At 48.1% G+C, this 12,644-nt stretch overlaps 1 protein-coding gene across 1 annotated transcript in view; it reads right to left on the bottom strand.

Annotated features, from left to right (window-relative positions):
* Positions 1 to 12,644, bottom strand: part of LOC308308839 (thyrotropin-releasing hormone-degrading ectoenzyme-like) — a gene marked incomplete at both ends in the record, with an annotated part of 249,634 nt that overhangs the window by 184,980 nt on the left and 52,010 nt on the right. Inside the window, one exon of the mRNA XM_080754291.1 lies at positions 1,477 to 1,603. Coding sequence (XP_080610417.1) covers positions 1,477 to 1,603 — 127 coding nt within the window. The remainder of the gene's footprint in view (positions 1 to 1,476; positions 1,604 to 12,644) is intronic.

The following is a 12,644-nucleotide window of genomic DNA, read 5'->3' as shown; positions in this document are numbered from 1 at the left end:
GGCAGAAACCAGCTGTCCAAAATATTAACTTTTCAGGGGGAAAAAAAGAAAAAGAAAATACTGGAATAATCACATTTCTATGGTGACTTCATAAATTGTCAGATACTTGAATGTGTCCTTATATTATCATCACATGCTTTACCAAATTCAGCTCAAATGGAGATAGGAGGTTTTTGACCATTAATGTGGATGTACTGTAGGTTGTTGATTTCCCCTCGTCTGACTTCATCATTCTAATCGACGGGGGACAAACCCACATGTCGGAGTTAGGTTGTTTGACCGACATTTTGAGGATCCAATGGAGTTTTAGTTGAAAGTGTTTTTTTCATTGGTTCATTATTTGTAAAATCCTCACATAGGGCGGCCATAGCTGAGTGGTCAGTGAGCCTGTCTGGGGAGCCAGGGGCCCGGGTTGTCCCAGGTACCACTCCAGGCCATGCCAGCATTGTCAATGTGTGTCCCTGAGAAAGACTCTTAAAGAGGTGGTGCCATGATTCCCCCCCCCCCCCCCCCCCCCTCTAAAACATGATTATCAGGTATTATGATTATACTAGGAGGAAGATTTTTTCCAAAAAAGTATACAGAAAGAGTTAAAATTGGGTTTTTATGTGGCCACACCCCCAGTTCATTAAGTATGCATGGATGGCATGGTGGGTTGTGACCCAGCTGATATAGCCACACCCCACAGTGTTGGGTGAATGGCAATTGGGGAGGAGTTGATACTGTGACACACTTAGTATCTGTGTTTTTTAACTGACACTTTTGACCACAAGGGGCAGCCTCCAAGAGAAAACAAACAAATACTAAGAGAATACATCATTTCTCAAAAAAAAACACATCACAGGGTCTAATGAAGTACTTTCAACCTCCTAGACACATGAAAAACAGAAAAAGTACAAAACTATGGCACCACCTCTTTAAGCCCTAATTGCTCTGCGCCCTTTGAGGGCTGTGTTCGGCTGGGTTGAGCTGAAAACTGAATTCCCCCCCGTGGGAGGAGTAAAGGTCCACATTATTATTATTACACAGACGTAAAGGGTGTTCAATAGCACTGATTCGTAAAAGTTAAAAAAGGAAAAAATGTAGATAGCTGGTTTCCGACGGCGACAATAATTATAACTATCGGTTATTAATATTGCCTTAGCGATAATTCTATGGATTTTACATAACATGAATTAATGTGAATGAGTTCATGTAAATGTTGACTTCAAAACAATCTCAGAGATGTGGGTAATGAGACGTCTGGGATATTTAATTGTATCAGAAGCACACACACACACACACACACACACACACACACACACACACACACACACACACACACACACACACACACACACACACACACACACACACACACACACACACACACACACACACACACACACACACGCTGCACTGATGAGCGTAACCCGGACGGAGGAACAGACAGCGACCTAATAAGGTCAGAGAGTGTCAGTGGCAGGAAGTACTGACCTAGTTTGGGCAGGGAGTACTTCACTTTGAAGTAATCCTGGTAGAAAGACAGCAGCCTCTTGGTGATGTGGAGAGCGTAATCTCCCGCTCCGCTGGAAATGGCATCGGGCCGCGCGTACAGACGGATCTGAAAGGAGCCACACAAAAAGAAATGGGATTATAGGACCAGTGGTTCTTTTTTTCATGTCATGGACCCCCGATTTTATTATGTACCCCCGTCTGAAAAGTCTTCCTACCGGAGAAGGTTAAGATTAGTGTTGTTGGAAATGTTCAAAGTGATTACATTACTTACTAAAATATTTTGAAATATTGCTGATCTACAAGTTCACAGCACAGGATACCCCAGATTCCACTTTGAGAACCATTGGATTAGACCAGGGGTCGGCAACCCAAAATGTTGAAAGAGCCATATTGGACCAAAAAAACCCAAAACAAATCTGTCTGGAGCCGCAAAAAATTATAAAAGCCTTATATATTGTCGTTGTCGGGTGGAAACCTTGTATGTCTAAAACTTCGTTTTACTTATCATTTAAAAAATGAACTCAACTAGTGAAAACAGCCGATCTACAAGCATACAACGCCTCGCACCGCGAGGCGTTGTGTGCTTGTAGATCTGCTGTTTTCACTACTTTTGTGCGTCAGTCTTGTATGATGAAGCAGGGCTTTACTTTGCGGAGAAAAAAAACATACAAATTTGAAACTTGGAGATACAAGGTTTCTGCCCGACAGTGACGATAAAAAAATCGTTAAAACAAAAAATACATTTTTCCCCCCCATCTTTTTCCATTTTCATAAATTTTTGAAAAAGCTCCAGGGAGCCACTAGGGTGGCGTTAAAGATGCGCATGCGGCTCTAGAGCCACGAGTTGCTGACCCCCGGATTAGACCAATGGCTTTCAACCTTTTTTGTTTTGTTTTTAATCACCCCCCAGATTGATATGCATCACACCTAGGGATGGGACGATATGAACATTTCACATCACGATTATTGTGACAAAATAAATCGCGATTTACGATGTTATCACAATAATCAAAATCCCTTATCCTGGGGCGGAACATTTATCAAAAAATAGCAGATCTACAAGCTCACAATGCGTCACAACATGACGCGTTGTGAGCTTTGTGAGCTTGTAGATCTGTTATTCTTTGGCAAAGACATCTGACAGAGTGAAAAAAAGACTGTATCAAGTATGTATATTATAAGTACCTTTTACCAATTATAGAGGGTTTAAGTGGTACTGGATATGCAGCTCGGCAAATAAAAGGTGAATTGATCCCAGTGCATGACTGAGGATGATATCACGATAAATTAAATCTCCACGATACGATTATTGTGGGTGTTTTTTATCACGATAAACGATAATATCGCGTATCGTCCCATCCCTAATCACACCACAGATAAACTGTTTCACATCGAAGAAATCAACTTGAGATGGAACCAAACGAACAATTTTGCATATTATGTCGAACATATAATTATCCAAGAACAATCAATAACATACAGTATAACCTGCGGAACAAACGAAGCAACACACTGTGACACCATTTTTCAGATGCTCAGCTCTGGTATTATAATGTTTTTGTATTACATTATTTCTGTCTCTAACCAAATGAAGTGTTGCATGTGAGCTGTGAGAGGGACTGCATGTTGTCTAAGGAACGCTAATAATCAATATTTAACAGACAATGGTATCCCTGATGGCATCCAGCTGTGTGGGTGAGTAGGTGTTAGAGCCAGAGGAAAGACAGTGATCGCAGAAAAAAAGGTCAATTTGATCTCAAGACGGTCTGCGTCGTAGGTAGACCGACTGCAGTGATGCGAGTGTTAAGGGTACATTGTGACCAGTGGCAGAGGTGGAAAAAGTAATCACATGTTGTACTTAAGTAAAAGTATCAATACTGCACTATAGATGTACTCCGTTACAAGTAAAATTCTATTCAAAATGTACTTGAGTAAAAGTAAGTATTGGCATCAAAATGCATTTAAATTACCAAAAGTAAAAGTACAAGCTCACAACGCGTCGCATATCGTGACACGTTGTGAGCTTGTAGATCAGCTATTTTCAAACAGCATATAGGTATGACATGGGGCTAAAGTGGTTTATGTGTGTTTTATAACATTATAATTTATATCTGCAAAGTAACTAGTAAGTAAAGTTTTCAATTAATTGTAGTGGAGTAAAAGTACAATATTTGGATCCAAGATGTAGTAGAGTAGAAGTAAGAGTATTGGAAATTGGAAATACTCAATTAAAGTACAGAAATTGTAAATACTCAATTAAAGTACAGATACTTAAAAAATAAGTAAATGTACTTAGTTACTTGGGTTACACTATTTATATAGAATGAAAGACAGAAAAAATGAAAAAATTGTATACCCTCCAGTAACCATCCAAGGAAGCGTATCTGATATGTAGGAGGAGGGGCTGGGGGCAGCAAAAACTAGCCTTTTTCATGTGACAATGTGGCGTCTGAGGTGAAGGCGTATGTGTGGCTATTGTCTTGAGGTGATAATGACCGCTGGCCAATGGAGTTTCGAAGTAATTCACACATTCTACGTTAGAGCTGTTATTTCATTCAGCAACCACAACTGTGTGTATTGTGTGGGCCGTGGGAGGTAATAATTATCGCATATACCCTCCAAAAGGTCCACTGTGACTGTGACGGACCCCTTAGTGGTCCCCGGACCTGGACGTTGAGAACCAGTGGATTACACCCCTGTGGTCCCACAATGAGACAGCGAGAAATGGACCCAATTCACGGGAGAACAAATGTACCACGGAATGACACAAAGCCAAGTAATTAGTCCCACCTCATACAGAACAAAAGGCATTAGACCAAACCGAAAAAATGGAATGAGGCGCCTTTGTGCAAGAAACGAGTTAAACACTCAATTCCGGCCAATTCCACAGCATAATATGTAGAAAGAAATGGAATGTGGCCAACGCGTAGAAAGGGAGGAGGGGAGAGTGAGAGAGAGAGACAGACAGACAGACAGACAGACAGACAGACAGACAGACAGACAGACAAACAGACACATTTAAAAACGTTTCCAAAAAAAAAAAAAAATAACATGCTGACCCAACTGTCAGAATTCCAGCTGCTAACAAAATCGCTGCTGTCAGGCAGAAACCTCATAACCCAGTGAATGAATGTAGGGGTCTTGAACGTTTTCAGTCCAAGGACGGTAAGGACCCCTTAGTTGAGAGAGAGATGAAGGAGGGACCCCCACAATCTGTTCATAGATATACAGTAGTTTCATTGTTTGACAGCACCATCAACAGTGTATTTTGGATTAATGTTAACGTGTGTTTTCAGATATTTAACCACTTGAACGGTCAATACTTAATAAACTTGACCTTTCACTGTACTTAATCTGCTCTTTTCCCCCTCCAACGCTCTTTGCCGAAAATAGCCGATCTACAAGCTCACTACGCCTCGCAGCGCGAGGCGTTGTGGGCTTGTAGATCTGCTATTTTTGGCTAAAGCCAGAATATGGACGCTAGGGTTCAAGTGGTTAATATGAGAAGGGGGGGGGGGGAACTAGCTCCTATCACACAAAGATTTGGAGGACCCCCAATAGTAACTCTGAGGACCCCCTAGGGGTATGATAGGGATATTCATTTACACACATCCACTTAATTCAGATGCAGGTGCATTGGACAGTGAAAACTGAAGCAATCATGAAAAACAATTCCATGAACAAAAAATCCTGCACACTGCTCTTGCTCAGCAGCTCGTTTTTATTTAAATTGACAGACGTTTCGGTCCCTCTGGACCTTCATCAGGAGTGTCTTACATCCATGGGGCAAATTCTCATATATATATATATGTATATAATACATCTCATATCCAATGTATATACAGGATGAGATGTTTGCACCATGGATGTAAGACATTCATTTACACACAAAAGCAGCTAAAAAATGCAGATCTAGAAGCTCCAAACGCATTCGGCTATTTTAGCTTGCATTTCAATTCTGATCCTGAAAAAAAGCAACTGTTTCAGACACAAGGTATGAGGTTTACACCCGACAGCGAGGAGAGGCGAGGTGCCAGACAGTGAAATGGTTTTAAAGCAGATGAACATGTTGAAATAAAAGACACCGGGATGAAAACATGAACAGTGTGCAGATCACAGTTCACACGCATCAGGGGGATTTGTAGGCGTTAGAGATTCTTTGTCTTTGATCGACCTGCCGACAGCTTTGCAGCCCGGCTTCTGTGGCACACCCATTGTGGGGAGAGACAGAGAGAGAGAGAGAGAGAGAGAGGGAGAGAGAGAGAAAGAGAGAGAAAGCAAGAGAGAGAGAGAGAGAGGCAGACAGACAGACAGACAGACAGACAGACAGATTGATTGATCGACAGACAGACAGACAGACAGAGATACTGTAGACAGACAGATAGATAGATAGATAGATAGATAGATAGATAGATAGATAGATAGATAGATAGATAGATAGATAGATAGATAGATAGATAGATAGTTTATTGTCATACCTCCAGACAAGGTCCCCCTATGGGATAACCAGCGCCATCTGGCGCTGCAACGGAGTAAAACTCATAAGCTCCCGTACGAGAAATATCATTTGTCGGTAGGGCTGTCAATCACAAACGAGGGCACCTCCCCCGAGTGTATAAGCCCTGCGGGCTATCATAACTTCCTCTTCCGCACCTCTGCTTACCTGCAACTAGAGTGTCGCGAACTCAGCCATATAAGTATAATTTTCTGTAAAGTTTAGCCTAAGCGTTGACTAGGAAGTCGGCCACTGGCCTTTATAGATTATTCTCCTGTACGTTTCTACTTCTATTCTTCCTAACAGTTCGGTCTTTTTCTTCACTTTCGCTTTGAGTCTTTACTTCTTCTCTGTACGTTCTGCCACGTGTCTCCCTGCCTTAGCTTAGCTTCGCTTAGCTTCGGTTAGCTCACGATGGCAGCTCGTCGGCCCACAGTTAGCAACCTGCTAGCTAGGGTACCGAAGAAGTGCGGCCTTCCCAGCTGCAAAGGCCTCATCGCCAATGAAGATACTCATCCGTTCTGCATTGTCTGCATGGGGGTAGGACACGCCTTGGCCTCTCTGTCCCCTCCGGCCCCGGCCACGGGGGTGAACTGTACTGACTGCCTCCAGTATGATGTTCCAGCCCTCGAGGCCCGCTGTGAGATCGCTGGCGCTGGTTACGGCCTTCACACCACGGTCTCCGCCGGATCCCTCCCAGACACCTCTCCTCGTGTGCCGGACAGCGCTGCACGTCACAGCGCTGCTTCTCGCCACGTGGTTAGGCCTCCAGCGGCCTCGCCCTCAGCTAGCTTCGGTAGCCCCGTTGCTAGCGGGTCTGCGGCCCCTGTTTCCACTGCTGTTTCTCCGACGGGCTCGACTGGTGCCGTGCCCAAGAAGAGAACATGCAAGACCGCCCACGTTGCTCCTCCGCCAGCTGCAACCTGGACCGTCCCCCCCAAAGAATTCCACCCTCTAGTCGTCGGTGACATTCCTCTCTCCTTCTCCGTCCCCCAGCTACGGGCTATGCGGCCACCTAGCCCTGTCTCCTGGCATGCTAGCGACGGAGACGAACCGGAGCTAGAGGACTACGACATGGAGGAGGTGGACACGGAGGGTGAGTACTCGGAGGAGGACGAGTCCTCTTTCCCCTCCGGACAGGGCGGAGGCGCGGCCAGGGTGGTTCCTCATGCCGAGGCTTCCATCTCCGCCGCGTCCTCCCAAGCCCCTTCTGCCTCTCTCCCCCCTTCCATGCCGGCTGGGGCGAGAGGGGCAGCGGCACAAGACCCAGACTCCATCCCCATGGACGAGCTCTCGGTGCTGGAACGTGCCACCATCCGTTGTGGCCTGGAGCTGCCACTCGGAGACGCGCCACTCGGACCACGGGCTAGGATTCCCCTCCTTGGCCAGGATGTGGATTCCACTCCCCCGCTTCGGATGGAAAAGCTCCCACTGGTCCCAGGCTTTGCAGAGGCCCTGCATTCAACCTGGACTACACACAAGGACCCCCCCAAGCTCCCCTTCCTGGTCGATTGCCGCGACGCAGAGAAGGCGGGAATCCCCTTGTGCCCTCCCATGGACAAGCTGATGGCCCAGTCCCTGGTAGGGAGCCTCAAGCCAGGTCATGAGCGGACCGGTCCTGGAGGCCGCCCTCCCCTCAATCTGGCCGTGGGTAAGAAGCCTCCTGGGTTTGCCATCCCCTTTGACGACAAGCAGTCTTCCAGGGTTAGGAACTCTTACAGAGCATCCGCGCTGGCAGCCAGGACGATGAACGCCACCCAGCTGCTGCTTTTCTCCACCAGGCGCCTCCTCAGCGAGATGCGGGAGGTGCCTGACGTGTTGGTGGAGGAAATGGACAAGTCGCTGCGCATGCTGATGGACCTGAATGTCCACGCAATCGAGTGGCTTGGACACGGCATGGATTATTGCATCCAGGCGGAACGTGCCAGGTGGCTGGATAAGGTAAAGTGTCCTGGCAGTTCCGGAGAGGAGACCGAGAAGGTCCTGCAAGACCTCCCCGGCCACCCTTCCTCCCTCATGGGCGGTGGACCTGAGCTTCTCCGCCAGGAGGTGGCGGATAAGAAGATCACTCTGGAGCTCCTGGGGGCCACGACGGACCCCCAGGTACCCAGAAAGGAAAAGAGACAGGGACGGAGCAAGGCCCCTGGTCAGGCTGACAGGGGGCGCTCTTCCTCCAAACAGGGGAAACAGAACAATCCCCCTAGGACCCCCTCTTCTTCCTCCGCGGGACCCCCTCGCACTGCAGCGGGGGCTCAGGCCCGCTCTCAATCCCGCCACCCTCCCAGGCACGGGATACCGGCCAGCTCCCACAAAGCCCGTGGGAAGCCGCCGCGAAAGTGACACTGGACTCTGGCGGGGTCCCCCTGAAAATTCAGGGGACCCCCCCTTGCAAGCGCAGACGTTTGGACAATACGAACAATTTTTCTTATGCCAAGAAATTAATGTTTATTCCTCCTCTGTGCTCTCCTCCAGTGCCTGTAATAAAAAGTGTGTTGATAAAACAATGCCTGTTTATTTCAAACCCACCTGCTTTAGTACAGACGACCCCATTTTGCATGAATTTAACCAGTGTAGAGAAGTCCAGGCTGGAATTTCTTTCCACTCAGAAAATATCGCTTCCTCCAGTCACGCAGACAGGTTACAAGCAGAATATTTCTCTTTGCAAAATGTTCCCAGACAAGCTAATTCCTATTCACAATGGTATGGTCTCACTAGTGTGCAATACCCCTCTGTCTCCACCGAGCGGCACTGTTATGCCGACTCTAGTTCAGGACAGGAGTTTGGTCTTAGCGTCAGGGAAGAAGCCAACACATATCACCCAGGGTCGGCCTCGTCTTCCCGCAAGGAAGCATATAAAGGCCTTAGCACAGGTTATAAACGTAAATACAATTCCCCGAGCCGGGGATTATGTTACTTATGCGATGAACCCTGTCCCCCGGGCTCCACGTTATGTGTCGCCTGTATTATTAACAAGCGAGGCTTCTTGGAGGTCACGTGTTCGTCTCCCACCGGATACGGAAATAAGCGTACCGGAAACGGAAACGCTCTTTCCGCCGGTGTCTCCGCGCCTTCCGGCCCGGCGTCTAGCGGATACGGATACGTGCCCGGATACGGAACCTCTCCCTCCCGGCCCAGTAGTTCCGCTCAGGCGGTACAACCCCAAGGCTTCTCCGTTGCTCAGCAACACGTTAGCACAGTGCAGGCGCGTAGGCAGCGGTAGGCGAACGAGGCGACCGCCTACCAACTGAGAAATGATCTGGCAAAAAAAAAAAAAAAAAAAAAAATCTAAAAAATCTAAAAAAAAAAAAGAAAAAGTCTCTTATTTCCATTGTGTAAAGGCCTGACTGGGCAGTAGGCCTACAGTGTGGAGAAGACCATAGGCCTATAGAATGTCGCTCAACCAGTTCCATTCATTGACTAGTAGGCGGCCTGGCCATTGAGAAAGTGTTACCCTTTTAGAGATGTAAATTTGACTCAAGTCGAAACAGCAGAGACAATAACACACTGAACAAAGTCCATTCTGCTTTCCTCCTACCTGTAGGATATCCTCTGTTCCAAATGAATAAAGTCCTTAATGTAGTAGGTAAACAGCTTCCAAACACAATACGTGATCATTGTGTTGTTTAAATCCAGCACTGCTGGATTAAGAATTGACATCTTTTTGTCTCTCCAGCTGTAGCATATTAAAACTCATTAAGCAAGCCTCTTCCATAAATGTAAGGCCCATTCCCACTGGGCCAGATAACAGATAAAAAATATATCTATAATATCTACCACAGATAAAAGTACCTGTGGCAAATATCTGTGCATGGTAGATATATATTTGTTTTATCTGTATCTACCATCCACTTTGAATGGAAAAATATCTAAAGAAAGATTTTTTTTTATCTGTTATCTGGCTCAGTGGGAATGGCCCTTAAATAAAAAATAAAATGTATTTCATTAAAGGAGTAGTTCACTCTCAAAATTATCGATATTTTCAAGCTCAAGCCCCACCGCATGTTGTTGTGAGCCATGTATTTTGGGACACATTATGTTTACTTTGAACTAATTTAGCTAGTGTTGTAATCACAAGTTGAAATAGGCCTATATGTCACTATTTGGGAGCAATGTTCGCCTTGTTTGTAATGCTCCATACTGTGCTTTTTGAAAATAACTAGCCCTTACAGTGAATTTACTGGAATAGTGTTTTAATTATAACCTTGGGGGGGGGGGGTGGGGGGGGGGGGGGGGGGGGGGGGGGGGGGGGGGGGGGGGGGGGGGGGGGGGGGGGGGGGCTGGCATTTCGCCTACCAAAATTTAATTCCTGGCTACGCCCCTGGCACAGTGTGCAGAGCAATGGAAGCGTTGCAATCCGAATCACTGGGTGTTTCGGACGGTGACACGGGGTTACAGACTACAGTTCGCGAAAAAACCCTCCCTATCCAGCAAGGTTATTTATACTCGAGCCCGCGGCTTGAAGGCGGATGCCTTGAGGGAGGAGATAAGCTCACTATTGCGCAAGGGCGCTATAGTGGAGTTATCACGCGACCAGAGCCGTTTAGGCTTCTGGAACCGTTATTTTCTGGTTCAGAAAAAAGGAGGGGGGCTGCGTCCGATTATGGACTTACGTGCTCTGAACAAGCACTTGAAAAAGTTCAAATTCAGGATGCTGACGTCAGAGTCACTGATGAAATCAGTGAGACAGGGGGATTTCCACTGTTCAGTGGATCTGAAGGACGCTTATCAGCACATCCTCATTTATCCCCCACACAGGAAGTTCCTGCGGTTCGCCTTCGAGGGGCGCCTGTACGAGTACACGGTCCTCCCTTTCGGTCTTTCCCTGAGCCCTCGGGTTTTCGTGAAAGTGACCGAGGCAGCCATTGCTCCACTGAGGCATCAGGGAGTCAGGCTGGCGAACTACATAGACGATTGGATGATTTCCGCCGCCTCCTGCTCAGAAGCGGCGCGCCATACCAATCTGGTGTTGTCACACCTGAAGGCCTTGGGTTTCAACGTCAATTTTGGCAAAAGCATGTTGTCACCCTCCCAGCAGATTTCCTTTATAGGAATATCTCTGGACTCGGCCACCATGTCCGCTCGCCTCTCCCCGGAGAGGGTGGACAGGTTTCTGACTTGTCTCGGCTCCTTCCGACTGAACCAGGTGGTCAGGTACAAGGAGTGCATGAAGTTGACTGGGCTGATGGCGTCAGCGGTGCAACTTCTGCGTCTGGGCAGGTTTCATATGAGACCTTTCCAGCGGTGGTCACTGGCGCTCAGGATTCCTTCCCTGCAAGGGTACAGGAAGGTGACAGTCAGCCAGGTCTGCATGGACGCTCTGGTCCCATGGAGGGACCAGGCGTTGTTGACAAGTGGGGTCTCCATGGGCGAAGTGGTGTCACGCAAGGTGATCACCACAGACGCCAGCCGCTCAGGGTGGGGCGCCACCCACGAGGGGCGCTCAGCCAGGGGCCTGTGGACCCAGGCCATGTTGGAGTACCACATCAACTATCTGGAGTTAATGGCGATCTACTTGGCGCTCAAGCATTTCGAACCATTTCTCCGGGGTTGCCATGTCCTGGTCAGGACGGACAACATGGCGGCCCTGTATTATCTCAACAAACAGGGCGGCCTCTCCTCGCGTACGCTGGATCAGCTGGCGCGCGAGATGACCCTCTGGTGCTTGCCTCGGTTGAGGTCCATCAGAGCCTCCCATGTCCCGGGCCTTCAGAACGGTGGCGCCGATCTGTTGTCCAGGGGGGAGCCTCGTTACGAGGATTGGTCTCTCCACCCTGCGGTGGTGAGGCAGATTTTCTCCAGGTTCGGTCGACCTCGAGTCGATCTCTTTGCCTCCCAGGAGAACGCGAAGTGTCCCCTTTACTTCTCAGTGAGGGGACCTTCTCCTCTGGGGATGGACGCGTTTGCTTACGAATGGCCACAAGGTCTTCTCTACGCGTTTCCACCCCTGGAACTGATCCTTCCCACTCTGGAGAGGATCAGATGTTCCAACCAGGAGGTTCTTCTGGTGACACCATCCAGGGGAGTGTGGAGGTCTCTGATCACCCCACTGCTCTCTCGACCCCCTTGGCGGCTTCCCTTGCACAGGGATCTGCTGCGCCAGGCAGGGGACGAGATCTTCCATCCAGACCCACGGGGCCTAGACCTGTGGGTTTGGCCCGTGAGAGGGAGAACCTGCTCGCAGCAGGCTTCTCACCGACGGTTGTAGCCACTATTCAGAGTGCTAGAGCCCCCTCTACTAGGGCTGTGTATGATGGAAGGTGGAATGCCTTTTTGGACTGGTGTGAGCTACAGGAGCCACCTGTGGTGGCTCATATAGCTTCGGCCCAGAGGGTGTTAGATTTCCTGCAGGACCGCCTGGACCTTGGTCTGGCGTTCTCTACACTGAGGGGTTATTTAGCGGCTATTGATGCCTGCCACCTGGGGGTGGCAGGTAAAGGCCTTTCTAAAATCCCTGAGGTGGTCCAGTTCATGCATGGTGTTGACCATTTGAGACCTGTGACCAGAGCCTTGTTTCCTGTTTGGGATCTACAAGTGGTTCTTGAGGGCCTTTGCAAGGCACCCTTTGAACCGATTGGGAGGACCTCTTTGAAACATTTAAGTTTCAAAACAGCTCTTTTGCTTGCCTTGTCTACGGCTAAGCGTGTGAGCGACC

The sequence above is a fragment of the Nannobrachium achirus genome (genome assembly GCF_963921795.1).
Source record: "Nannobrachium achirus genome assembly, chromosome: 23".
NCBI lineage: Eukaryota > Metazoa > Chordata > Actinopteri > Myctophiformes > Myctophidae > Nannobrachium > Nannobrachium achirus.
The sequence above is the reverse complement of the archived record's forward strand: the minus strand, read 5'-3'. Positions and strand labels throughout refer to the sequence as shown.